The sequence below is a fragment of the Eumetopias jubatus genome, unplaced genomic scaffold (genome assembly GCF_037043125.1).
Source record: "Eumetopias jubatus isolate StellerSeaLion01/CBP00866 unplaced genomic scaffold, mEumJub1_p1.0 scaffold_17, whole genome shotgun sequence".
NCBI lineage: Eukaryota > Metazoa > Chordata > Mammalia > Carnivora > Otariidae > Eumetopias > Eumetopias jubatus.
In genome coordinates, this window is record NW_028274823.1 from 56,331,862 (window position 1) to 56,357,242 (window position 25,381).

At 57.5% G+C, this 25,381-nt stretch overlaps 2 protein-coding genes across 11 annotated transcripts in view; one reads left to right on the forward strand and one right to left on the reverse strand.

Annotated features, from left to right (window-relative positions):
- LOC114214127 (cadherin-23) overlaps nucleotides 1–25,381 on the reverse strand; it is a 262,865-nt gene that overhangs the window by 11,674 nt on the left and 225,810 nt on the right. For 2 of the 3 annotated variants that reach the window (XM_088020174.1, XM_088020173.1), the window contains exons 24-30: nucleotides 23,367–23,480; nucleotides 20,402–20,550; nucleotides 11,554–11,614; nucleotides 10,641–10,789; nucleotides 5,817–5,952; nucleotides 3,860–4,248; nucleotides 2,861–2,962 (exon numbers count right to left, since the gene is read on the reverse strand). In XM_088020174.1, the coding sequence (XP_087876300.1) occupies nucleotides 2,861–2,962; nucleotides 3,860–4,248; nucleotides 5,817–5,952; nucleotides 10,641–10,789; nucleotides 11,554–11,614; nucleotides 20,402–20,550; nucleotides 23,367–23,480 (1,100 nt within the window). Of the gene's footprint in view, nucleotides 1–805; nucleotides 2,559–2,860; nucleotides 2,963–3,859; nucleotides 4,249–5,816; nucleotides 5,953–10,640; nucleotides 10,790–11,553; nucleotides 11,615–20,401; nucleotides 20,551–23,366; nucleotides 23,481–25,381 lie in introns of those variants that run through there. The other variant, XM_088020175.1, reaches the window with a different exon arrangement.
- CUNH10orf105 (chromosome unknown C10orf105 homolog) lies at nucleotides 12,266–21,199 on the forward strand. Of its 8 annotated transcripts, none has more exons than XR_003610351.2 (3): nucleotides 12,266–12,764; nucleotides 13,458–13,546; nucleotides 13,949–15,195. XR_003610351.2 is itself a non-coding variant. In XM_028109567.2 (3 exons), the coding sequence occupies exon 3, from the start codon at nucleotides 17,021–17,023 to the stop codon at nucleotides 17,390–17,392; it is 372 nt and encodes a 123-aa protein (XP_027965368.1). In that variant the 5' UTR covers nucleotides 12,266–12,764; nucleotides 15,720–15,899; nucleotides 17,016–17,020; the 3' UTR covers nucleotides 17,393–21,199. The 8 variants fall into 8 exon arrangements, 7 of the variants coding, with proteins under 7 accessions (XP_027965368.1, XP_027965365.1, XP_027965359.2 ...); XM_028109567.2 differs by lacking the exons at nucleotides 13,458–13,546; nucleotides 13,949–15,195 and adding exons at nucleotides 15,720–15,899; nucleotides 17,016–21,199; XM_088020177.1 differs by lacking the exons at nucleotides 12,266–12,764; nucleotides 13,458–13,546 and adding an exon at nucleotides 17,016–21,199 and having other exon boundaries at nucleotides 13,553–14,163; nucleotides 14,287–15,199.

The window sequence follows — 25,381 nt, forward strand, 5'->3', positions numbered from 1 at the left end:
CCCCGTCCTGCTTCCTGCCTGGCAGACTGGCATGATCTCACGCACCAAGGCTTTGCCTATCCCTCATGATTTTGGTCAGGGAGTTCTGTGAAGTCCCAGAGCCCCAGTCTGCTTGTCTGTGAAATGGGCACAATGATGCCCACCATGCTATTTTCAGGGCAGAACCAAACATGGCCTCTGTGCTCTGATTCCTCTAAACTCTCTTGCTCCCCTCAAGGCTTTGTTCAGGCTTCCTGTGCTTCCTCCCACCACAGAGCCTTTGCATACGCTATTCCCTCTGCCTTTACAATCTTCCTTCTTGGCTGGGTGAATGTCTACCCTTTCTGTGGATCTCAGCCTGAGTCACTTCCTCAGGGAAGCCCTCCTTGATTTCCTTGACATCTTATAATAGACTCTCTCCTGTAGCATACACTGACTGGTGTGATAATTTAATCAACATCCCTCCCCCACTGTGTCTTATGCTTGTGAAGGCAGGGGCTACGTCTGATTTTGGTTTCCTGTTGTACCCTGAGCCCAGTCCAGAGCCTGGCACACAGTAGGTGCTTCCTCTAGGATTACCACTGTGATGCTGTTTGTGAGGTGCTCCCAGCAGCGGAGAGTCAGCCTCAGTGGGGGAGAATGGAGGGCAGGTGCCAAGGTCTATAGAATCAGATCTGGGTCTGTGTTCCCACACAGGGCCTCATGGTCCAAATCTACTTCCCCTGGCCCCAGAGGCCTGAAGGTGTTATGCCAGAGCCTGCCGCCCCCCCCACCCCGCCTGCCCCTTCCTGCTGCCTCCCCACCCCTCCCAGGGCCCACGGGGGCTGCTGGGGTCAGGGAAGAGTCAGGTGTAGGTGAGCTGCGGTTTGGGGGTTCCGGCCTTGCAGAGGAAATGATGCCACCTTTAAAAGGCCCCTCAGGCTGCCTCCACCCTACCACTTCCAACAGTGCCGGGGGCCAACAGGGCTGCTGTATCTGGGGCAGTGGGCGCTGGGGCCTGGGAGGAAGCCAGGGCAGAGCAGAAAGCCGTAGGTCCTGCTTCCTGGAAGAGGGTATAGCGATTATGGAGATACAGGGCTTGAGCAGGAGTGTGTGCTTAGGGTGCCCTCCCCCCGGCCTGTGTGGAGGATGGGGGCTGCCTAATCTACAGAAGGCCTCCAGCGGCCTTGGTGGGAGCATCCTGGCCACCCTGGCTGCTTATCAGGCTCCACCTGGCCTCAGCTCCCAGACTCCCCATAAAAATGAGGGGCGAGCTGCAACTGTGCCCATTTTATAGATGAGGCTGCCGATGAGAGGGCCCCATTTGACCTGAGCCTCAGCTCCTCTGGCTGGGGTGGCCAGGAGCCTGAGATGGGAGGGCCGGGACATGGTACCTGCCTGGCATCCAGCACTGAGGGTTCTGCTCACCGGCTGCCCTCTGGGAACACTGCGGGGCTCAGGGGAGCTATGCAGCTCATGGCTACTCTTGGCCTCACTACCCCCAGGCTGGCCCTGTGGGTGGAGGGGGCTTTGGGATACAACTAAGTCACAACAAGGGCCACTGGAACTGAGCACCTCCAGGGAGCTGTGGGGCAGAGAACCCCAAGCAGCTGCATTGGGTTCTTAGCCTGGACAGTGGGTTTGTTTCCGTCCTTCTAGGCGAATGTGATAGGGACCCAGTGGGGAGTGAGAATGTGGCAATAACCAAGGCCGTGGATGAGCCAGATGCCCCATGTGGTCGACAGATGGCCTCAGACCGGATTGGCTGGGGCCCAAGCCCAATACATTGTTAATGTTCTTGTAGAAGAACATTAGCACGGCACTATCCTCTTGGATAGTGGTAGACCCTCCACTCTGGGGACCACCCCCATTTCAACCCCCCAGCCTGAGGTCCCTGCTTCCCCTTCTTAAGAACCTTGCCCGACACCTCTGGCCTCAGCAGTCATGCTCCTCAAAATGCTCTGAGCACGTGGTATTCCTGCCCTAGAGTCCTTGAGGTCAGTGACTCACACTGTGCCCATGGCAGCCCTTGCCCAGCATGCCCCAGGCCCCGGCACCGTGGGCCCCACCTCCCATGTTCCATAACATTATATGCTCCTTCCTCCAACCCCCAAGAGAGGGCTAGTTTCCCCTTTACGGATGCCACTCCCATCATATGCTCCTTGGGGCCTAGTTTACAAAGGGCTTCTTATTCGCCATCTCCTGCCAGCTTCAGGGCTGTGGGCAAGATCCTCACTTTAGACCCGAGGAAGAGAAGCACAGAGAAGTTGAGCAACTTGCTTGTGTCACACAGCAGAGCTGGGACGAAGCCTCTGTGTTCCTTCTATAGTGTGTCCCACCTTCGCCTTTCTAGTGCCCCCTACCCCAAATCCCAGCCCCCACGGGCTGGCATGAAGGGCAGAGCTGGATCTGGGGAACGTGCCCAAGATGGGCCGGGACAGGAGTGGTTGTGAAGGGTCTGGGCAGGAACCTGCTGCGGGCCTGTTCATGGGCCTGTCTCCAGAGGATGCAGGAAGGTGCAGTGCCACATAGGGACGGAGCCGGCACTGGCCACAGCCAACAGTACAGGGGACAGCCCCAGTCCACAGGCCACTCACCTTCTGTAGGCAGAGCCAGCAGGAGGCCAAGGGAGAGAAAAGGCCACGGTATGAATGGTTAGCAGTCTGCAGCTCCCCCAGCTCCCTCCCAGCTGCCCTGCCCCCCACCGGTCTGTGGTCTCATCCCTAGCCCAGGCTGCCTGGGGAAGGTGTGGCATGATGGCCGCAGCACTGTCCCTGCATGGCCGAAACCCTCACCCACTGCCTGGCCTGTGTGGGGGTGGCTGGTGAAGATGTGTGTTTTGGGGTGCCTTGGGGCGGTGATGGGCTATGCCTGTGGGGCTCTCACCCGGGGTCTCACTCACCACGGTGGAGTCCACCTTGGGGCCACCATCATCTGCCACCACTGTCAAGGTGTAGAAGTCACCTTTTTCCCGGTCCACCAGGCCCTTGACCGTGATCACACCCTGCCGGGAGCGGAACAGACGGGAGGCTGATGACATCGTACCCACCAGGCAGAGGCCGCCCTGCCCCCAAGCTGTCCTGTGCCCCCACCAAAGCAGAGGCCTCGCTAATCCCCAACATTCGCCCACTTTCCCACTTCCACGTCGCTCCCTCTGCCCAGCAGAACATCTCCACGGAGCTCTGTCAGCCTAAATCCTACTTCCTTCTCAAACCTTGCTCAGATGCTACCTCGTCCGTGTAGGCTGCCTGCTCCCCCAGCCAGGTAAGATCACTCTCATTTGGGCCCCTGGGAGCTCCACTACACCTGTATTGTAGCTCTTTTCACATCTTCCCCTGTGGTGCTTGGATGTACATCCCTGATTATCCTCATTTCTCCTCCCAGTCTACGAACTCTTTGGGGGCTGGGAAGGGTCTCGTTCATCTTTGTGAACCCAATATTCCCTAGGACAAGACCTGTACCCTGCTGTGATTCATACCTTGCCTATTTTCAAAGAAGGGAGTTTGATAAAAGACACACCAAAGCAGAGATGGAAGAGTAAGATCCAAATAGTAGATAAGAGACTAGCTGCTACTTAGCTAAGACTGGCTATTGTGATGAAGCAATTCACATCTGAGCTTCCTAACAGCCAAGGTAAAAAGAGAAATGTGATGACTTGCATAGCTCTCATTGTCTAACAGTAAGAAGGTTACCAGGTTGCCTAGGTATAAATTTTATCTTACCCCTATTGAATATTGAGAGGGATGCATTACAGGGGTATTTATCTCAAAGACACTCTATGACCAAGAGGATAGTGCCGTGCTTATAGAAGGAACTCAAGAAATGTTGGTTAGCTTTAAAAGGACTGTGCTTCCTGCTCCTAGGGAGAGCCCTTGCTGTGCCGGCTCCCAGCCTCCCTCACCGTGATGGCATCTATCTTGAAGAGGGCTTTGGCCTGGGCGCTGGTATAGGCATCGAAGCGGTAGGTGATCTGATTGAGGTTGTCAATGGAGTAGGCCTGGACCCGCATGATCTCAGTGCCCAGTGCCAGGTTCTCCAAGATGGCCGCCTCATAGGAGGCGTTGGAGAACTGCACAGCCTCGTCCAGCTCATTGAGCAGTGTGATGTAGACGCTGCAGAAGCCCTGGTTGAAGGGGGGGGCCTGGTCGGTGGCAGAAACGTTCATCAGGTAGCTGGTTTTGGTCTCATAGTCCAGGTAATCCACGGTGATGATGAGCCCCGTGCTCTCGTCAATCTCGAACTTCCCCTCGGCGCCAGATAGGATGCGGTAATTCACCAGGCCGCCGTCCCCTGCAGGAGGACACAAGAGTGTGCTGTCCCAGATAGGGGTGGGGCTGCCCTGTGGCTTGCCAGGCTGCCGACGGCACACCTGCTACTGGCCCTGAGGGACCAGGTGAGTGGCCCTGGCTGACCTGCCCAGTGTGTACTGCCCCCCACTTCTGGGGGGTCGGGTTGCCCCGAGAGAAGTGGCAGAGGATGGGGCCAGGGTCTATGTGGACAGCAAGGCCCAACACACACAGCCTCTCTGGGGCTTGGCTTTGGCATAAGAGATGTGCTGGAGGGATTTGGTTCTGCTTCTGGAGCCTCTAAATTCAAGCTCAAGTAGCAACCCCTCCCAGCCTTGGGTATTTGGACAAGTAGCAATGGGGAAATTAGGGATCTCCTGTAAGGGGGAGCTTTCATCTAGAAAGTGTTAGGGGCAGCATCCTCAGAAGTGGCCAAGGCTCCATTTGGTTCCTCCAGCCAAAGGGTGCTAGTACCAGGGACACCTTCCCCTGTCCGCCCCACTCCTCCACCTAAAATCCCTCAGCCTCGGTCCATTTCTTCAACCAGGAGCTCAAGTTGGGATTCTTTAGCTGAAGTCCACAGACTTCCAGGGGAATGGCCATAAAACCACTCAGGAAATCCCAGACTTCCTTAAAATCATTTGCTAAACTCATAATGGATGTGCATTCTTCTAGGGAGGGACACTTAGCTCTTACTAATTTCTCAAAGGGATTCCTGACCCAGAAAAGGCCATGAACCATTAGACAACAGGGACATATGTGGCCTGAACTGTATCAGTGAGCCATATAAGGGATGGCAAATCTGACAGTTTTGACCCATCTCCCCCCCCCCCCCCCCCCCGCAACCCCGTTACCCCATCCTGTGCCCCAGCGGGGCTGGGGATGCTGGCAGGGGCTGACATGAGGAAGGGGCTGGAGCTGGGACACTGGGAGCAGCTCAGGGAGCGTCTCCAGGGGCGGCAGTGGACCGTCCAGGAAAGAGCTCCTCTCTGGCTGCATCCCTGGCCTGGGGCAGAGGCCCAAATAGCCAGGGCCCATGAAGAGGGCTGCTGTGACCTGGCCACATTCTCCTCTGTTTTGCACCGCCAGCTGTGACTGTCTCTGGGGCTCAGGGTCCTTGGCGAGGGTGGGCTGCCTTCAGAGCACTCCAGAACACTGCCCCTTGTGAAGCCTGCGTGTATCAGGCCCTGAGCCAGGCCCGCAGGACACGGAGCCATCACTGGCTGGAGGGGCAGGCCTTGGCCAGCTGTGTGACAAGTCCCTTACCTCCCCCAGCCCTGCCTGGCCCCCAGCCAAAGGCTAGCCAGGAGCTGCCGACTCTGCCAGTAAGAAACCTAGACTTTCCAAGCTCGGGACCTCCCCTCTCTCCATCCAGAGATTGGGACAAGTCCCCTACTCCAGTCCTTGCAGGCCTGGGCATCTGGTGCGGATGCCACCAGGACTGTCCCCAGAGCCCCTCCCCAGCCTGGGAGCTGCTGAATGGGGGAGGCCGCGGCGTCCCGAGGATGACGGGCCCCACGGGAGCTGGAGGGACGAGCTGCGGAGGGTGACTCTGGGGAAAGCCGGCCTCACCGGTGTCTCGATCGGTGGCTCGCACTACGATGACTGATGTGCCGACGCCCGCGGTCTCTCGAAGCCCCTGGCGGCTGTATTGCTGCTGTGTGAACATGGGGGCCTCGTCATTGACGTCCTCCACGTACACGATCACCTGTAGGAGCCAGACGGGGGGTGGAAGGTCAAAGTGGGGTGGACACCGGAGGAGTCCAGGGCCGGCCCACCTGGGCCTGCATGTGTGGGCCTTGCTCTCCTGGGCCAGTGGGGAGCTCCTGACAGTTGGTCACCACGGCGCCCCCACCTGGCACAGTACCAGGCACGGGGCAGGTGCTCGAACATCATGTGATCTTACTCTTGGCACTGCTACTAACCCTGTGGGAACCTGTGACTAATTAGTGACTCTTTGGGGCCATCCAGTTGCTCAGCTATGAACAGTAATATATCAGCCTGGTAACTCATGCTCTGTGCCACGTCTACAGTTGGTAGAAAGACAAAACGAGCCAGGCTTTGCAAAAGTGCTTAAAAAGGTTGAAGTGACCCCACTGGAATATCAAAATCTATCTGGGAGAATAGGCACAAAAATGTTCATGATGATTGTAGCAGAGGACTTTGGTGTTCAGACTCCTTTTGATCACCAAGGCACTTTCTCTGGGGGCTCTCTCTGCCAGCCAGCCACCATGGCTCTTGGCAGGGGACTCACCCCACCCCACCAGGCTGCTGGAACGCACGCACCCAGAGAGCCGGAAGGGCCTGGGGATTATGTCCCCTGGGGCAGCCCCTACCAGGTTCTGATGGGTATAGACTGTAAACACTTGGCTTCCTCAGCCCTGATTAGGTAGTTGGAGTGATTCTCTCCAGAGCTCTCCGTGGGGCTGAGTCAAAGCTCCCCAGCTGCCTTTCCTTCCCTGGTCCCACGCCCCTTCGGGCTTTTCCTGGGGACACTTCCTACTTAACCATCTTCCTATCAACTCTTGTCCCAGGATTTGCTTCTGAGGAGCCTGGCCAAGATAGCGGCTCTATCTGAATAGTGGAATTATGCATCATTTCCATCACTGTTTATCTGTACTTTCTAATTGCTCTTTAAAGAACACATAGATCTTGCATAACAGAAGAAAAACAGTTTAAGAGATCTTTATGGAAGAGAGATCAGGGTCATAGCATTTTTTTTTTTTTTTTTTTTTTTTTTTGCTACATCACCTGCCCCTGCCCCTCACAGCACACAGGAGCACAGGGAGGGTCCGGCCCAGGGACAGGCAGGACCAGTTCTGTGTCCAGAAGGACCAGGGTGGTAGGGGAAAGGAGAGTATCACAGAGTGTTGGTGCTTAAGGAGCCACAGGGAGGCCCAGGGTCCCTGCCTCTTTTCCCAGACGGGGGGAACGGAGGCTCAGGGAGGGGGAGGGATGTACCCAAGGCCTCATGGTAACTGAAGGGGTGGGAAAGAGGGGGGCCCTCCTGGTTCTCAGCCCACCAACCTCTACCCCTCTTTGCTCTATGTTGGGGATGAGCTGGCCTTAGAACAGGAGACCACCTCCTTCCAGCCTGACAGAACCAGGGTCAGCAGGAACTTGCCAGAAGAATGGAAGCAGCAAATGGAGCACTGGCAAGAGTGTGCAACACAGATTTCACACATGCTTACCAGCACTCATGGCGGGGCCACAGCACAGACAATCTGACAGCGCTAATATTGCGTTTCTGATTGATCACGGCTGTTGGGATCAGCCCTGGCTTCTCTCCTGGGCTTAGCTGGGAATCCGCTGGAGAAGTGGGGGGGCTTCGGTAGCAGAAATGGTGGCCTGACTCGTGGAGAACATTAGCGAGGGGGGGAGAGGCATATGCGGGTAAAGGTTTCTCTCTCTTCCCGGCTCTTGGGGTTCCTTGCAGCCCTGTTGCGTCATCACATTTTCATGTCCAGACACCCAGAACCCACTATGCAAACTAAAGTGTCCACCCCAGAGCACAGCTGTTCACAAGCCAGAACCTTCTAAGTTTGGCTTCACCAAGAACTTGGCTGGGAAGATCCTGGGTGGGGTGGGTGTGGGGGGAATTTGCATGGACGAATATCAGGAACTCTCTTGCTGTAAACAGAAACTAACCATCCATCTTTCAAAACCGTGAGCCTTCCCCTTCCTGAGTCTGCTTGTCCAACTGGCCTTTACTCTGGGGGTCGTGGGGGCACAAACAGGGCCAGTCTGCCAGGATGATAAGGAGGAGGGGGGTGGCATGGAGCCTGGGTGTGGCCCGTGCTCCATGAGGCTGGCTCCACGCCACCATCCTCTCGTCAGTTTCAGCCTTGTTTTAGCAGCTGAGACAGGAGGCCTACTGGTGTGTGGTTTGCAAACCTGAGAGACACAGATGTACAGGAAACGCACAGGTCTGCCAAGTTCTTATAAGCGGGAGGGCTCAGCTCCTGGGCCCCCTGGAGAACCAGCCCCACTGTCTGTGTCGTGCTGTGCTCTCCAGAGGGGACAGGGCAGGAGACATGTGTACATGCACGTGCACGCTTGCAGGGTGCACGTGAGGCCCCCAGGCTCTAGGAGGGCCTTTCACTCCGTGCTCCTGGGCCCTTGTCTGCGCTGTCCCTGGTCTCTAGAGCAGGACCTGGGGAACGTGGATGGTCCCCAGAAGCCATCTCGGCTGCTGCTGGGCAAATGAATCCAGGGCAAAGCTAGAGTCCCCACACTGTCTTCAGGGAAGTCCCCAGGTTTCTTGGGGCTCGGAGTTGTGGAGGCTGTGTCTCACAAAGGCTATCACGCCTCTGCCCTGGGTGCCAGCTCCTAAATTCCCACCTTAAAATGACTCAGGGTTTTAGGCAGTGGACTCTGGGCTCTGAAGGGCCTGTATGTGAGGCAGCAGAGTGTAGGGACTGAGAGAGCAGACCTGCGTGGACTGCTTGCATGTGAAGCCCAGCTCTATCCTTATTGCTATGGGGCCCTGTACACATTGGCCAATCCCTCTCTGCCTCAGTCTCCTCCTCCATACAATGGGTATGGTAACAGTGCCTACCTTATAGTTATGAGGGTTAAGTGAGTTCAAGGTCATAAAGCACTGAGAAATGCCTGGCAGAGAGTAAGTACCATGTGAGGATTTCACGCGGGGTTCACTCGGGGTTCACGCGGAGAGGAGCAAAGGAGGGTGGGGCGAGCAGGTGTATTTCCCATCCCCCCACCGACCGGCCCAGCGTGGCTTCCATCTGTTTTACGCTGTATCCTGGCCCACTGTATACCATTTTGTTTCAAAAGGTCTGTGGTTAGGGGCACCTGGCTGGCTCAGTGGGTGGAGCATGTGGCTCTTAATCTTGGGGTTGTGAGTTCGAGCCCCACGTTGGGTGGAGAGATCACTTAAAAATAAAATCTTAAAAAAAAAAAAAGGTTTACAGTCACAGTGTCAAGGCTGACAGGAGCAGGCCCTGGAGAGAGGTGCCCACCTGCTTCTGGGAGGGTGGGGAGTGAGGAGGCCACAGGGAGGGCTCTGATTAGGAAGCTTCAAGTCCAGGTAGCCAACCCAAGCTACGCTGACATCAGTCCCTCTGTGGCCTGAAGTGGGCCCCTCAAAGAGCATGCTCTGATGTGAGTGCACTCACCAGCATGTAAGCAATTCACGGACCTGCAGGGGAGCAGGGCTATGTGGGGATGCCCCGGTGCACAGTCAGGTAACTGAGTGTGAACTGCCGTCACCAGTGGCCCGGAACCGTCCCAAGAAGCCCCAAGGTGTGAACATCCCAGGGATGTGAACCCCTCAGCCATCCCCACCCGGGGAAGAGCTCACTCAGAGGGGCAGCTGTAAGGACCCAGACTGACTGCTCTTTCCTTCTCCTCCTGGGGCAAAGCTGAGGGGACACAAGCAGGAGATGGGCCAAGGCCGAGTCACCTACCCCCCAGCACCCCCTGCGTGATGGTGACCCCAGGCAGGTTGCTGTTCATTGTTTTCAGTCTGGGGAAAGAGTGGGGTGGAGATGGGGCTGATAAGCAGCTCATTTTGCTCCACACAGTCCTGGGTAAAAGTCCCTGCTTGCTCCCCACCCCGGCTTTTCCTACCTCCACCTACTCTTCACTTCTGGGGTCTGACTCACTTTCCACCTGGTTGTGGGGAAGGGGCTGTGAGCTGCTGAGTGTGCAGCGGGGGGAGGGCGGGGTGACCTTTAGAGCCATCTCATTTACCTCGGCCATCCCCCTGCCATTGGGCAGAACAGTGCCTCAACCAGCGCGGCCAGTAGGAGTATCTGCGCGTCTGTTGTTGACCATTCAGGCAGATGAAGGTTTAATGTGATTTCAGCCGCATGGGGCAGAGGCTTGAGGTAAGTGAGGGTGGGCAGAAAAGAATACATCTGGGAGTGGTAACCGGAATATTTGGGGGACACTTTCAATGGAGAGTGCACTGAACCTGGACTTGGAAGACCAGGCTCAAGTCCTGGTTCTATCACTAGCGACCCCTCTGTACCTCAGTTCCCTCACATGTAAAATCAAGTTGGCAACATCTCTACCTCGAAGGTCAGATTTGTGAGATTTCCGTGTGAGTTGTGTGGGTATGGGGGTTAGTACCGTAAGGACACCTCCTTCAGCCCTTAGGACAGACATCAGTATCACTGACCCCCTTCCACATCTGGAGAAACGGAGGCTCAGAGCAAAATGACACTTCTGAGATCCCAGGCTGGGCTTCGGCATGCCCTCCGGCAACCATAGCCCCAGGTCATTCAGCACCTAAACCAGTGGTGGCCTGCCCCCACCGGGCCCCCGCTGGTGGCCATCTCTGGGCCAGCTGTGGTCTCGGCCCACCTCCGAGGCTGCTGCTAAAGGGGAGGCAGGGCTTCACTGCTGACCCCACCCCGCCTCCCGGCACCTTACCCTGACGGAACTCCGCATGGGACCCAGGTCATGGTTGTAAGCCTCCACTATCAGCACATGGGATGAGTTCTGCTCTCTGTCCAGGGGCCGGGGCCCTCGCATCAGGAGCCCGTTGCTGACATGGATCCGGAAGTTGTTGCCATGGTTACCTGTGCGGAGGGACAGAGGAGATGCATGGGCTCCATCCTGGAGCAAGACATGGGATGATCATGGCATAGTGGGGCTGGGGGGGGGGGGAAGTGGGGGGCGCCCAGACACCCAGAATGCTGATCCTGCCCAGAGGTCTTGGGACCCTGGATGAAGCCCACGATGGCAAGAAGTTATCGTCCTCATGCTGCCCTGGCCTGGGAGGATTTGAGGGAGAGGGTAGGAGCCTGCCTTATACGCTCCTTATGGGAAGGCTGGGAGTCCCCTGACACGCCCGTACCCAGACATGCCGGTGGATTCAGTATTTCAGAAAGGTCTGGGACACTACAAAAAGAGGAACCAGAACCAAATTCTTTGTGGGTGGTTGAATTGAGGATTTTGTATACATCTTTGGGCCAAGTCTCGTACCCATTCTGCCACCTTGGGGGAACAGGACTCTGATCTTCCTTTGGGGATCCACCCTCCTCCACTCCCAGTCCAAGTGCTTTGTGTAGCGGTGATCTTACCCTGATTTCCAGACTGGGCAGATCAGCAGATTTTAGTCTCTGGCCAATAGTAATTAGTTCAGGGATGGTCCCATGCTATATGTTGGGCCAATGACCATCTCCGGGGGGCCTGCTGCGGAGGGGCTGCCCTACCCCAAAGGCCCCCTCGGTCAGGGTGATATCCCTTGGCCTCACTTCCCAGACTCCTGGCAGCCTAGAGAAGCTCTGCCATCCTAAGGGCAGGAGCGCTGGCCCTCTCCATCCTAGGGCAGCCCACTCACCATGAAGGATGCGGTACCACACACGCCCAAACTCGCCTTCATCTGCGTCTGTGGCTTTCAGCTGAGGGAGAATGAGACATGTGGTCACTCCTCGAATCCCGCCCCCCCTGCCCACCGCCCGCCACACAGGGAGAGAAGACTGTGTGTGAAGCCCCTTTCCTGCCCTCCACACCACTCCCAGCCCATCCTGGACAACCAGTGGTTTCCCACAGAAGCTGGGGGTATGAGAGAGAAGGACACGTCTGTCTGTCTCATCCCCCACGAGGACACCTGTTGGTGGCTCTCTGCTGCCCTGTATGGGAGGGGACCTGCCAGCTCTGCTCCTTGATCCTCCACTAGGGTCTCGGGGAGGCTGGGGGAGAAGGTGGATGCCGGCACAGTAGCTCTCTGGCTCTAGGCTTGACGAGGTCAGCCCGTAGGAACCTGCTTCCCGCCTTCAGCCTTTTGAGATCCCAGGAGCTGCATCTGAGGGGGCTGGATTGTGTAGCTGCTTCTTGCCCCCACTTTCTTGGTCTGAAGCCATTCTGGCCACACTGAGTCCCAGCTGGGCACTGTGTCCTGTAACAGCCACTTCGCAGAAACCCAGAAATCCCACCTCCCACCAGGTGGCTCCATCTTCTATCACCTACACATTTGCTCCGGTCTAGTTTCAGACCCCCCCGCCCCCGCCGCTGCCCCCCGCCTGGCGGCTTGCTTGGCTGTGCCTCAGCCTCACGCACGGTCTCTGGGGGAACTTGGGGGCGTGCTGTTCTCACTCAGAGACATATGCAGTGCTTATCCCTTTTCACACGGAGCCCAGCCTCGAGGCTGCTGGCAGAGTCATGGCCGGCCCCAAGGCGCGTCCTGTCAAACCAGGAACTGAACACCTACTCTACCCTGAAGTGAGTCAAGAGATTGCTCCCCTGGAAGGTGATGCAGGAAGAGACTTGACACCACGTGGCTGGGAAGACCCGGGGCCTCGGGAGGTTGTCTCGATTGGTGGTGAACTGCTCTGTGATGCCCTGGACCTCTCACTTCTTCTGGATCGGCCCTCTTCTCTGCCTCTCTCCCTGCAACTCTGCGTTGTGTGCTGGAGCTGCCATTTTCCTATGGACCATGGCCAGTGGTGACCGGTCCGGGAGAAGGTACCTGGTCAAGACTGGGTCAATCTCATCCTTCGCCGGGACTTTGGACCTTGGGCCGAGAGAAAGAGCAAGTCCATCTTCCTTCTGGTGAGAACTGGGAGTATGTGAGCCCATCTTTCACCACCCCCCTCACCTGCTCTGCCCCGGCCACTCCGATCTCCTTCTCTATATTGAATGCCAAGTGCGGGCTGTTGCCCCCACCGGCCCGCTCTCCCTCCAGATATTTGCATGCTCGCTCTCTCATGTCCTTCAGGTCTCTGCTCAAATGTCATCTTCTCGTCCGGCCTTCCCTGAGCGCTGTATGTGGCATTGCATTCCCCACTCCAATACCTAGGCTGTCCCCACCCCCATCAGCTGCTGACATACTGCATCCTTGTTCAGTGGCTATGTTCCCGCCGAGAGGACGGGCCTTTGTCCACTGCTATCTCCTCAGTCTCTAGAGCAATGGCCCTGGCACCGTGACCACTGTGTTGTATTTCTGGGACCTTGGCAGGCGGTGGGGGCGGGGGGGGGTCCCTGACGGGGAAGCTGCTCAAGACTTAGGCTCCTCTGCAGGCTGCTGGCTTCTGGGGAGGCTGCGGGGGGACGCTCTGGCTTCCGGGAAGAAAGAAGGCTGGGGGAGGGGCGTGTGCCTGTGTGTGTGGGGTGTGTGGGTGTGTGTGTGGTGTGTGTGGTGTGGGGAGGGCTGGAGAGCCACCACCTGGAGGGGCTCCAAGGGCCCACCCGAACTATAAGGAGCAAGCCACGGCTGTCCCTCAATCCCGTGCTTTCTGCCCTAAGATCTCTTGGACCTTTGAGAATGTCTCTCACCCCTCACTTCTGCAGCCAGACACCTTCAAAGGGCAGGTGCTTTTCTGGGAAGCTGAGGGGTAAGCCTGGAAAGTGAGGGGCCCAGGGACGCAGGAGGGGAGGAGGGGCCCGGGAGCGGCCAGGGCCTACCCCTCTGTGCTGGGCTGTAACCCAGCCCCTGTCTCCTGTCCCCTCTCCCGGGTAACCCGGAGGCTGGCAGGCACTGAATAGCAAGGCGCTGGCTGCCGACCATACCATTCAAAGCCCCGATGGGGGAAGGTGAGAGCTGCTGCGGGGGCTGTGAAACCCTCCCTGTGCCTCCCCAGTGCCTCCCCCCTGGCCCCTGTGAGGGCTCCAAGGAGACCTGCCGGAGAGGGGCCCCGGGAGGGCTTGGGAGCGACCCGGCTCCTCTGCACGGCTCCCCTCTCCTCCTGCCTGGCCCAGTGGCCATCCCTACCCTCTTGGCTGTCCCCTCCCCCAAGGCAGGGCCCCAACTCTTCCAGACAAAGCCAGGGCTAGCTGGAGAGTGAGTGAAGACGGCCCGCTCTGCCCAGCCTGGCTGACTGAGGGGCACAGGGCACGGCAGAGTCCAGGGCAGGCTGGGGACGCGGTTGGCACCCGGTGCTCCTTAGCCCTCCCGTGGACGGCTAAGACGACCTTTCCACCAAGCTTGGGACTGCTGAGCGCTGGCTCTGAGGTCAGTGCTCGGGGGACGGCAGGAAAAGCCTTGGTGAAGAAAGTGGGGCCAGACCCTTGCTGGGGTACTCTGGGGAGGAGGCGAGGGTGCACTCAGACCTGGGGAATCCCTCTGCTTTTGTAGAGAGTGGAAACAGGGCCCAGTGAAGGAGAGTGACTAGCCCAAGGCCGCACAGCAAGATGTGTTCTGGGATTAACGGAGTTCTGAGGGAAGAAAGAAGTTTCTAGACTGGACCTGCAGAGATATGTCCAGAGCCGGGCCTGCCAAATGTGCCTTGGGCTTGCGGGCAGGGAGAAGCTTCAACTGCCCTCAAGACTATTCCAAACCTTGGTCTGGTGGGGCCTCTTTTCCCTGCAAGCAGGCCCTTGGTGGATCAGAGGGGCTGTAAAAGGACCTGGCAGCTGGTTTTGCTGTGTGTTCCAGGGAGGGTGGCTTGATATTTTCAAGTGCTTTAGAATCTCTTGCTTCCAAGAAAACTACTAAAATGCTAATTATAGCCTCATTTATCTTTTTATTAAAGTGCTTCTTCCCCTGGGACCAAAGTCTGGACCAGCTTTGCTAGCCTGATAGGATCTCCAGACCCACGGGAGGGCCTTGCCATAATATCAGGGCTAACAGGGTAGAGACCTCTCCCATTTCTGATTGCCCTTTTCTTACTCCCAGCCATGTACTTGTACTGCCTGGGGGAGGTTAGAAGGCCAGTTTTCTCCCTGTGGGAGATGGTGGTGGGCACACCCCATCCCTTCTCTGTGCTCAAATTCAAGGGCGGGCCAACCCACGTATGGCTGCCCAGCCAGAGTGCTTTCTAGGCCCAATGCCTGAAAGGCAGAGGCTGTGGGCAGCTAGACGGGCATCAAAATTTCCAGCTGGGAGGGGTCGTGCTCTGTTTGAAAACGCTGGAAGGAGTGGCGGCAGGGAATGGGTGGGAGGTGGAGGGGCTGCCCTGGATGCTCTCAGTTGGCTGGGCGCAGGGCGAGGCTGCAGGCAGGAAGGAGGCTGAACGCAGGGAGCTGGGAGTGAGGTCCTGCCGCTGCTGGTGAGTACCTGGGGTGGGGACGGGGGGCTCCAGAGGGCGGGGGCCAGGTGGCCCCTCTCTGCTCCCCGCTGCCTATGATAGGACGCATCATAGCGCTCCTGACACAGAGCGCTCCACATACAGAGCCCTGGCGTGACTCTGCTGGGCACCATGCTAGAAACTCAACTGTAAGTTTATTCTAAGCCGAGAGCTGGGGGAGAAGGAGGGCAACCTGACATCCCTCATCACAGGAACGTCTCCAAGGTCAAAAAGAAAGAAGTGATCATTTTTTTTTATTAAGACCCTCTTTGGGACTTCCTGTCCTGTGTTTGTAGAAATCAAAGATCATCTATGCTGGCCTGAGAGCTGGAGGTAGCCCACTTGTGTGTTTTGTGTGGCCTGTTTTAGTGTTTTAGATATTTGAAAATTCATTTCAAATTTTTGGGGGGTCAAGTTTGTTTACTTTGCAGCATATCCTCCCTTCCCCGCCTGTCTCCTGCTTTAACCAAATTTGAATGAGTTGTCAACATTTAAATGTCAGGAACATTTGCCTGAAAAATCCAGGCAATTTCTGGCTTCTCTTGGGAAACCGGAAGGGCCGACTACACTGGGCCTGTATTCCATCAGCCTGGGCGAGGCACCGCCACTTCCGCAAGGACACTCTCTGAGTAGACCTGCCACCAGCCCTCTGTGGTCTCACATTACCTACCGGCCAGGCTCTGTAAGTATTGTCATCTGCATCCCCAGACATATTCAACCAGAAGCTCAGCCTGATTTTTCATCTCCAAAGATCCTCTGCTGAGCTCCCTTTAGTAGGATGGTCATGAGTGTTAACAGGTGACTGGTGTCTGGGGGGGGCGTTCTGAGCCCCACCTTGTCAACTCTGAAGCTCTCTTTGTGGATTATTTTTCACCTGTTCTAGGAGTGGCTCATGATCCCAGAGGACTGGGAGCCTTAGGGCCAGGAGTCAGGAAACCTGATTCTGGCCTTTGCTTGGCCATGGTTCACAGTGTGGGCTTGGGCTTGGCCTTCCCTTGTTTGGGTCTCAGGTTCCTTACTTGTCATGGGAGCAGGCTGGGCTGCATTAGTAAGCACCCACAGGAATGTCCAGGGGAGCAGGCAGGTGAAATAAGGCGTGTAGTGGACCCGTGGGAAGGGGAGTATGGTGATCTGGGGGCCAGATCTGTCTGAAGGAGACAACGGCTGCTTGGCCTCCTCTACAGGGTGCCAGGCAGCAACTGGCCCTGCGTTGCCATTGCCGAAATTCTGGAATTTCAAGAGAAGCCAGATTTCCAGATATTTATGTGAAATCTCCTGGGTTTTGGTCTGTTACTTTTAAAATATTCACAATTAATTGAAATTTATAAAAACACTACAAGGACCCAATGAAAATACTCATGGGCCCCCAGTTTACAGCCCCAACGTTAGATAATTGTCAGGGTCCTTGCCAGCGGCAGCATCCTATAATTGATGACTCGTTCCAGGCCAGAGAGCAACCTATTGACGGAGTTGGTCGAACGTTCCCAGGTTTTCAGGTGTAAGACTATTGTAATTCATGAGTACTGATTTTTCAAGGCCAAGAGGCATTATCCTCCTGTCTCCTCTGCAGCAGGTGGGCAGGGGATATAGCAGAAAGCGGACCTGAACTCAGGCCCAGCTCCATGTGTGACCTGACACTCGTCAACCTCTCTGGTCCTCACTGTTCTAACCTGTAAAATGGCCATGACGTTCTCTGCAGCTAGGTTAGCAGCACCCGGCTCCCATCAACGTTCCCTTCCCTCGCCAGCCCTGGGTCCAGCTGATTTGCCTCTGAGCTCCTGTCCCCTTCCTGTTGCAGGAGCCATGAGCACACAGGGTCCTAGCCTCCTGGCCTTCCTCACAGCTCCTGTCACTCCGGGCAGCCCCACAGAGGTGGCTGACCCCCTCCCCATGCTCATCGTCCTTGCCTGCATCTTCCTCCTGCTGGCCAGCTGTCTGCTGTTCATGACCCTCTGCAGACCAGCCGCGCTGGACCCGGCCCAGCGCCGGGCTCGGGAGTGCATGCCCCACCACCCTGGGAGCTCCAGCGAGCCGCAGCTCAGGCTCTGGAAGCGCCTGGGCTCTCTGCGTCACTCCCTGCACAGCTTCCGCCGGGGCAGGCCTGCTCCCCGACGCCCCCTGCCAGGCTGCGATGTCACCCACGATTGCGACTGCACGGAATCCACCAAGATGTGATGGGGCGGCTCCGGCCTCCCGGACCCAGCCACGGACCCTCCTGCCTCGGACAGAGCCCGGAACCAGGGGCTGCGGACAGACGCGGGCCACACGCTCAGCCCCAGTGGTCCTCTCTGTGCCCAGGCCCGTGGCCTTTCCCAGACACAGCCCTGGGAGGAGAACCTGCCTCTCTGCAGACCCTCCAGCTGCTGCCTGCTGAAAGACGGCTGGGCCGACGGCGCGGCCGGAGGGTGCGAACTGCAGCCCCCGGTACCCTCCTCCGGCAACCAGGCACCAGCCACCTCCGGGAAGCAGTGCCCCTGCTCCCCAGCAGAAGTCCTGCTCACCCTCCAGGTGCCAAAGCCCAGCGTGGATTCCAGTTTGACTTGCCAAATGGCCAAAGGTTCCCTCCAGCCAACGGAAATACTCGGCCCACATGGGGGGCAAGGTACTGTCTTGCCCTCTGTGCCAACTCAGTGCCCGAGGCAAGAGGAAAGCCAGGGACTTCTCTCCTTGGAATTCCTGGGCCCCACCAGCATTCGCCTGATAATCCCCAGGCGCAGCCAGCACCCTTGTGGTGGGTGAGATGCCCGGTGCCCGTTGGGAGGAGGGCAAGCAGGAGGCTCTCAACACTACCCAGCTCATTGCCATCTTGGCGCCCCCCCCCCCCAAGGTGCTGACGTTACAGTGGACCAGGAAGGGGCTGAGAATGGGTTAAGGAGCTCCTTGAGAGGCCAGGAGCCGTGCTGTGTCAGAGTGGTGGGAGGCAATGCCAGAAGCTAGACGTGATGCCACCTGGGCTCTGAGGACACATCATAGTGCTCCTGCCTCATGCAGGGCAGGAGGCATCCTCCCTTTGGGGTAGGAGGATCCAGACCTCTCCAGGACAGCACCTCAAACCTGGAGCACACTAGGTCTGCTCTCTGAGTTTCTGGCAATTGCGTCATTGACTGGCTACCTGCCAAAGCAATCCCACCCTAGATTCTCAGCATTCCAAACCCCCAAACTCTCCCCACAGGGCCGTGACTCTGGGTCCCAGATTTGGAGAGTGGGCAGAAGCGTTCTGAGCTGCCTACCTCCTGCCCCAGAGAGTCAGCTGGCCAGGGCCACCTGGTGCCCAGCCACAGGGCTGCCCCAGCCCCCCTGCTGTGACTCACGGTGCAGCCAGCCAGGTCTTCTCAAAGAGTGAGCTCCAGCTTTGCCACTTGTTCCCAACGGTTCCAGCTCCAGAACCATCCCTGGTTCCCAACTGCTGGCTGGAGAAAGCCAGGGCTTCCTGGTCTGATGTTCAGTGCCCTCTGGGACCTGGCTCCAAACTATCCTTCCAGCCTCATCCTGACCCAAGACTCCACACAAACTGAACTACCTGCCCTCCCCAGGCTGTGGCTTACGCTGTGCAAGGCACCCCCTCCGTGAGGCTATCTTTGCTCTCCAGCTGAAAGCCACCTCCTGCCTGGAACCAGCCCTACCCTTCCCAGCTCTCAGACGGAGGGCAGGGATCACTTCCTCTTGGCAGTGTGGGCGACCCACATCTATGTCTCCTCCTTCCTACGCACCTGGGAGCTTGCAGAGAGTGAAACTGTGTCCAACCTCTCACATAACCAGCTCCACGCACAGAAGTATGAATTATGTCTCTATTTCCTGAGTGAACGGTGGCCCCAGCTGGGTGTGTCCCCACCCCCAAAGCTTAAGGAGTCCTGGGTGGGGGAACATCTTCCCTCACATGCCCTTAGACAGAAGCTTTGTCTCCAAGCATGTTGGTGAGGTCCCCTGTACCTTCAAAGATTGAGGTCACCTTGGTCAGAAACTTCCAGGGCCTTGGAGAAGTCACTAATGCCTGAATTTCTCCCTTAGAAATGAGGGAGCATTGGGGCTGCCCTGTCTCAGTCCTGGGCTCTAGGATTTCAGGCTGTGTCGTGTTGGGTAAATAGAAACCGATTCTTCAGGTTTAGAAAGTGGGGCAGGCCTCGTTCCGCGGGCGTTTGGGACCCTCTCCCCTTCCAGCTTGTTAACCTTGTCCTGGTTCCCTGCCCAGGGCCTCCCTGTCACATCCCAGGATGAATCTGGCCTACAGTCACCGGCCCAGCACTAGGTGCTCTCTTCCTGGAGACCAGGGGTGGGGGTGAGGCTTCTCGGAGGGCCGGAAGGAGACGTGTCCCCACTGTGGTCCTGGGAGACTGTGAGTGAGTGGGGTGGCAGGTGTGAGGCCAGAGGAGAAGCTGAGCCCCAGAGGAAGACAGCCTCCTCGCTCCTCCTTCCGGAACTCACCCCTGGCCTCTGGCAAATCTCTGCAGTTTCCTGGACTCTCTGGGCCTCTGGGAGTCAGCACCCTGTTCCCAGCCCCTTTCCTGCCAGCCTCTTGGCCCCGATGCAGGGAGCTGGACACACTTTCAGCCCCTCCCGATCCTGGGAGCCTGCCCCAGGGGACAGGCCCGGATTTGCCGTGTTTGGCTCAGTCTCCGCCTCCACAGCTGGTGAAGAGGGTAATTCAGCCCCGGCTTCCCTCCCCACCCAGCAACTGAGGCCTCCCTTTTCGGGTCCTCCCCTTTCTCCCTCGGAGCCTCATAGCTGTCGGTCTTGCTCCCTTGGCAAAGGAGCTCTTTCTTCATGTGCCTGTTTACTTCCCAAGAGGGGAGCTTTGGCCAAGGGCCCCATGAAAGCCTCTCTGTTCTGGGCCTAGCTGGGCCCTGGCTATTTCCCCTCACCTCCTTTCTGGGCAAATGTGACAGCTCCATCCCCTTGCTGTTCTGGAAGGCCCTCTGGGTGGCGTGGGGGAAGAGGAGAGGGTTTGGGGGAACGGGAGGCAGGCAAGGCCTTCCTTCTGTCTTTGGGGGGAGCCAGGGTGCTGAAACTAAAGGCCTGCTCTCCCCGGGAGGGAGGAGGGTGCCTGGCTACTTCCGGGGCAGCCGCTGGACCTTCTCCTGTTTCCATCCCTCCAGGTGGCACCCAGGCCACCATGCCACCGAGCGTGTGTGCAGCCCTGCCTGCCCCCAGCCCACCAGCTGCCCCAGGGGGGCTACGGCCACCTGCCTGCACGATGCTGTGTCCCTCAGGGATGTCCTCGGGGACGCTGGCCTCGTAGCTGCTCTGCAGAAAGATGGGCCGGTTGTCGTTCACGTCCAGGACGGTGACGAACACGGTGGCCGTCCCCGTGCGCCGCTTCCCTACGGGGCCGTTGTCTGTGGGAGTTGAAGGCGGACGGGTCGTTAGCAGCCGCCTGACGGGCAGATCCCCTGGGCATGTGTCTTGTTCATCTCACCCACTCTGGCCTTTGTAAGAGGTGGCTCTTTCCTTTTTTTAGATCGAGAATAACACTAACAATGCCTACCCTCTCCCAGGCGCTATTCTAACTCATTCAGTCCTCACAAGAAGCATGCGAAGTAGGTGCTGTCATTATCAGCCCCGTATTACAGAGGAGGGAGTTGAGGCCCAAAGTGGTTCTGTGGTGGCCACCAGAACATGGACCCATGTCAGGGTCCCTGGCAACTTGTGAGTGCAAACTCATTGGGGAAAAGTGTCTTTGAAGACGGGACACAGTTAAGAATCTGGAGCTGAGGTATCCTGGACTGCCTGGGTGGGCCACAGACCCAATGACAAGGGTCCTTAAGAGAGAAAGGCAGAGGGAGGTTTGATTCAGAGAGAAGGTCACGTGAAGTCAGAGGCACGGACTGGATTTTGCAGCCACGAGCCAAGGAATACTTCGGGCCACCAGAAGCTGGAGGAGTCAAGGAAGGATTCCCCTCTAGATCCTTGAGAGGGAATATAGCCCTGTTGACACCTTAATTTTGAACTCCAGAGTCATGAGGAAATAAATCCCTACTCTTTTAAGCTGCCCAGTTTGGGGTAATTTGTTATAGCAGCTGGAGGAGACAGATGCAGGTACGGAGATCACAAGCCAACGGCTCTCAGGGCCAGGCGGGGGAGACCCGTGGGTGCACGCATGCGAGGGCCCACCCTAAAGGGCAGCTCGGCTCTCTTCCAGTCCACAGTGGACAGGCCGAGGGTGGACCTAGAGACACGAGGTCTTCTGATTTCTTCAGAGAAAGGGAACATCTGAGCTTCTACATAAAATCTCCTGATTTTTAAATGTTCCCACCTCACTGTGATTCTGTATGGAACAAGAGATGGGTCAAACATGCCTGCAGGGGCAGATTGGGCCTCTGGGCCCTGGACACTCAGGGCCACAAGCCCTGCTTGATTTCTAAGCCTAAGGTGTCCAGGGGTTGTGCCCCCTTGGTTCCCTATGGGACCCTCCCAGGGCTAGGGACGTGACCCAGCTGTCAGGTTGCCCTCCCTGGAGGAAGGAGCGTGTGCCCCGTCCTACAGGTCCGGGCGAGGGTGGTCACCCCAGGGAGGTGTACAAGTAGCTGGCACTGGCTGAGGATGAGGGGGTGACTCTATCCTTCTTCCCAGGCTGGCTGACCACATGCCGGGGCACAGTCGCCTCTCTCGAGGTAGATGACCTTGCCCTCCTAAGCTCCTCTCCAAGCCCAGCTTCCCACTGCCCTGGAGGTCCTGCTTACTTGGCCCGGCTGGGGACAGTATGAGCTCCAGGCCCCATCCGAGTCCTGAGCCTGAGCCCTCTCCTCCTGCCACACAGTGCTTGAGGCAGCGGGAATGAGGGGTCTCCCGAGGAGAGCAAGGCAGAGGGGAGATGCATATGGGCATGGGGTGGGCTGGGGAGGGGCTGCTGGCTGGAAAGGGGGAGGCACAGAAAGCTCACTCCCTCTCACCCGCAGCGTACTACAGATGTCGAACTGGGTGCTCCTAGGAGGGGGCCGTAGGCTTCCTCACACCCTTCTTCCCATCTAGGGCCCTCATGGGCTCCCTACCACCTGGAGACCAGAGATCAAATTGCGGGCTCAATGTTCAGGCCTCTACCAGTGGGCCCTACTGAGTGCAGCCTCCTCCCCAGTGTACATCACACCATGAGCCAGTTTCTGCCACACACACACACACACACACACACACACACACACACACACACACACACACACACACCCTCTTTCCCATAGCCAGGTCTCTGCCTGGTCTGGTTCCTCTGCCTGAAAGGTCCTCCCTGCTTCTCGACGTACTGAAACCCGACTTGGCCTTCAAGGTGGTGACAGGCAGGTGTCTGTCCAGCCGCACCATCCTGCTCTTGCAGGCAAACTCCAGTCCAGAAGGTCCCTCTGAGGACCCTACCTCCCTGAGGAGGCCTGGGCTTCGGGGCAGGTCTGACCATCCCCCGGCACCAGGGACGGGCCTGTGATTTAGGCCTAACTAGTACATATCTCCTCCCTTGAGCACGACGAGGCCTTCAGGGACAGGCACTGGGGCAGATGAGCCCATCGGGGCTCCTCTGGGGCTTCAGCGGGGAAGACCAGCAAAGACAAGTGCTGTCTTCCTGCCCCTGCACTTGAACCCGGAAGGATTCAGGTCAGGGCTGCAGCAACCACTGACCACTCTGTCAGCCAGAGAGTGTGGACGACACATGGGAAGCAGAGCTAGCCACTGTGGAGAGACTGAGGCCTCCTGGCACCACCTGGGCCCCAAATCCAGTCCTACCTGAAGTTCCATCGCCCTATGGACTGGTTTTGTGAGCCCATATTGCTTAAGTTAGTTTGTTTTAAAACTTGCAACCAAGACGCCTAACTGATCCAAAAACACTCCCAGCTGCCACTTCCTCTAAGAAGACTTCCTGGATCACGCCCTTCCCCTAACATGTTTCCACCTGGCTTTGTGCCTGGTACTCTGGGCTCCCCCCTCCCCCCTTTCTGCCTCGTGGACCTGGTGTTGCAGCGATCTGCCTACACCCCACCATCTGAGCGGCTTGCATGTAGCACTGCAGGCTAAGCCTCCTGCCCACCAGGGCTCAGTGATACACTGGATGTCCGGCTGCCCTTTCTCCACTGACGTCAAGACACAGCCTCTGGCTCACGGCCTGGCTCTGGGCGTCACCCCACCAGACTGCCCAGAGCTGTGCTGGTGGTGTGCAGGTAGGGCTGGGGAGTACCGATGGCCTCCAGGACGAGTGTGTATGCGGCTGTGGTCTCCCGGTCCAGGCTTACTACTGTTCTCACAACAGCGTCACGGTAGCCAACACTGAACTTCCCATCCACGTTTCCACCTGTGGGCCGAAGACAATGAGGCCTCTGTGAGGAAGCAGGGCTCCCGCCAGGGAAAGGGCGGTGGCACCCTGGCTCTGCTCCTGGGCCAGGACATTCCAGGGGTAGTTGGGGAGGAAAAGGCCATGCTGCGTATTCAGCCCTGCCCAGGGACAGGGTTCTGGGGGGCGGGGGGAAGCTCGGATGAGGGTGTGGCCTGTGCGGGCTCAGGTGGAGGTGCCAAACGCCTGAAATCATAAGGGTTGAACATTCATTGAGCACCTACTGCATACCAGGCACTTCATGTGGACTCTTTCATCTGGTTTGTACTATCACGAGCCCACTTGACAGAGAGGAAAATGCGTCCTTTAGTGAGGTTACGTGTGTTGCCCTGGGCTACAGTCACCTAGTGTGGGTGTAAGACTCCAACTTGTCATTCTGATTTCTGAGCCTGCGTCCTTCACCGTTCTGCCACCTGCCCATCTGGTGGGAGTGTCTGAGCAGTTAACCTGGGTTGAGGCTTTTACAGGTGGCCAGGGATTTTGGGGTCAGCTAAGATTTTCCAGGTCCATCATCTTGGACTCTCTGAGTGGGGACTCCTGGAGGCTCCCCGGAGTGACGAGTAGGGGCAGGTGGCCGGGGTGGGAAGTGGGAGGGTCTCCTCTCCAAGGTGGACAGGAAGGGACTCCATCTGAACAGTGTGAAGACCCCTCCCCAGCCAGCTGGCAGGCAATGTGGTGTTCTGGACAGCAGAGGGCGCTGCGGCACGGGGTTTGGGCTAGCTTGGACCAGGACCCTGCCCTGCTCCTTGCAGAAGGAGCAAATTAAAATCTGAGATTCCCAGCTGGGAGGGCTCTCAGTGGGTCAGCAGAACCTGGCCACTTCGGGGCGCTGGGAAATCATCCTGGGAGCTACCAGGTGCTCCCTTGTCCTTACATGGTTTGCCCCTGGAGAAAAGCCCTGACCCCTTTGTGGATGGTCGGAAGTACCATTCACATGGGACAATAATCTGGCTCCTAGGGGATGGGGGAGAAACTGAGGTGCAAGCAGTGCTGGGGGCTGAACCATGACTGGTCCACGTGGGGGGAGTCTTGATAACGAAGCCTTTCTTGGAGCAGTGTCGAGGACTACACTGTGAGGAGGTGGCCTGAGGGTGCTGGGCCACTTTAGGGAGGGGAGGGAGGGAAAGATCTGGAAAGAAGAGGTTGAGAGCCACCGCAAGCAAGGATGGGCTGTGAAGCTGGGATTCCTCACTCCCGGGGCAGAGGCGTCAGGGAGACTGGTGCGTGCACTGAATGCATGTGCGTACACATATGTGCATACGAGTGGGTGAATAACGTGGCTGCAGGCAGGCCATGGACGGAGAGAAGACTGAGCCAGTAATATGGCCGAGGGACAGCTAAGGAATGTGAAAGAACTGCCCCCCAGCATCCCAGCACCTCTCAGGTGTGTCAGGGACTGAAGCACGCTGGGTGACTGTTCTAATCCAGGCATGACTAATACGTGGCCTGTTTACCGCCACCTACTGAGCTTACTGTCATGGCAGACATCAGTAATTGCTCATGACTCCCTTTCTCCTGTTGAGCCAGGACATGGCCTCATACGATTTCTCCACAGGTCTCTACTTGGTATTTGTGAGCTAAAACCATTTTATTTAAAAAGATTGAAACCATTTGTCTCTAAACAGATGGGAATTCTCATGAGTGAAGGGTCCCCGGGGAAGGATAAGACCACAGTCTTCCCGTCACGGCTTTATCACCTTGACGTGGGGGTGGAGTGGGGCGGGGCAGGGCTCCTCCCCAGGAGTCACGGGCTCTACCTCCCTCCAGACTCAACCTCGGTAAGTTCCCCCCAATCTCCGAATAGGTTTGGGAGGCCCCCAGCGAGCCAGGCCAGAGAGACCCAGCTACAAAGCCCCCAGGAA

Coding starts and splice junctions, on each gene's coding strand:
- CUNH10orf105 (XM_028109558.2), top strand. CDS start 13,477: ATGTCTCTCACCCCTCACTTCTGCAGCCAGACACCTTCAAAGGGCAGG. Junction 13,547..17,015: donor CTTTTCTGGGAAGCTGAGGG/GTAAGCCTGGAA, acceptor TTCCTGTTGCAG/GAGCCATGAGCACACAGGGT.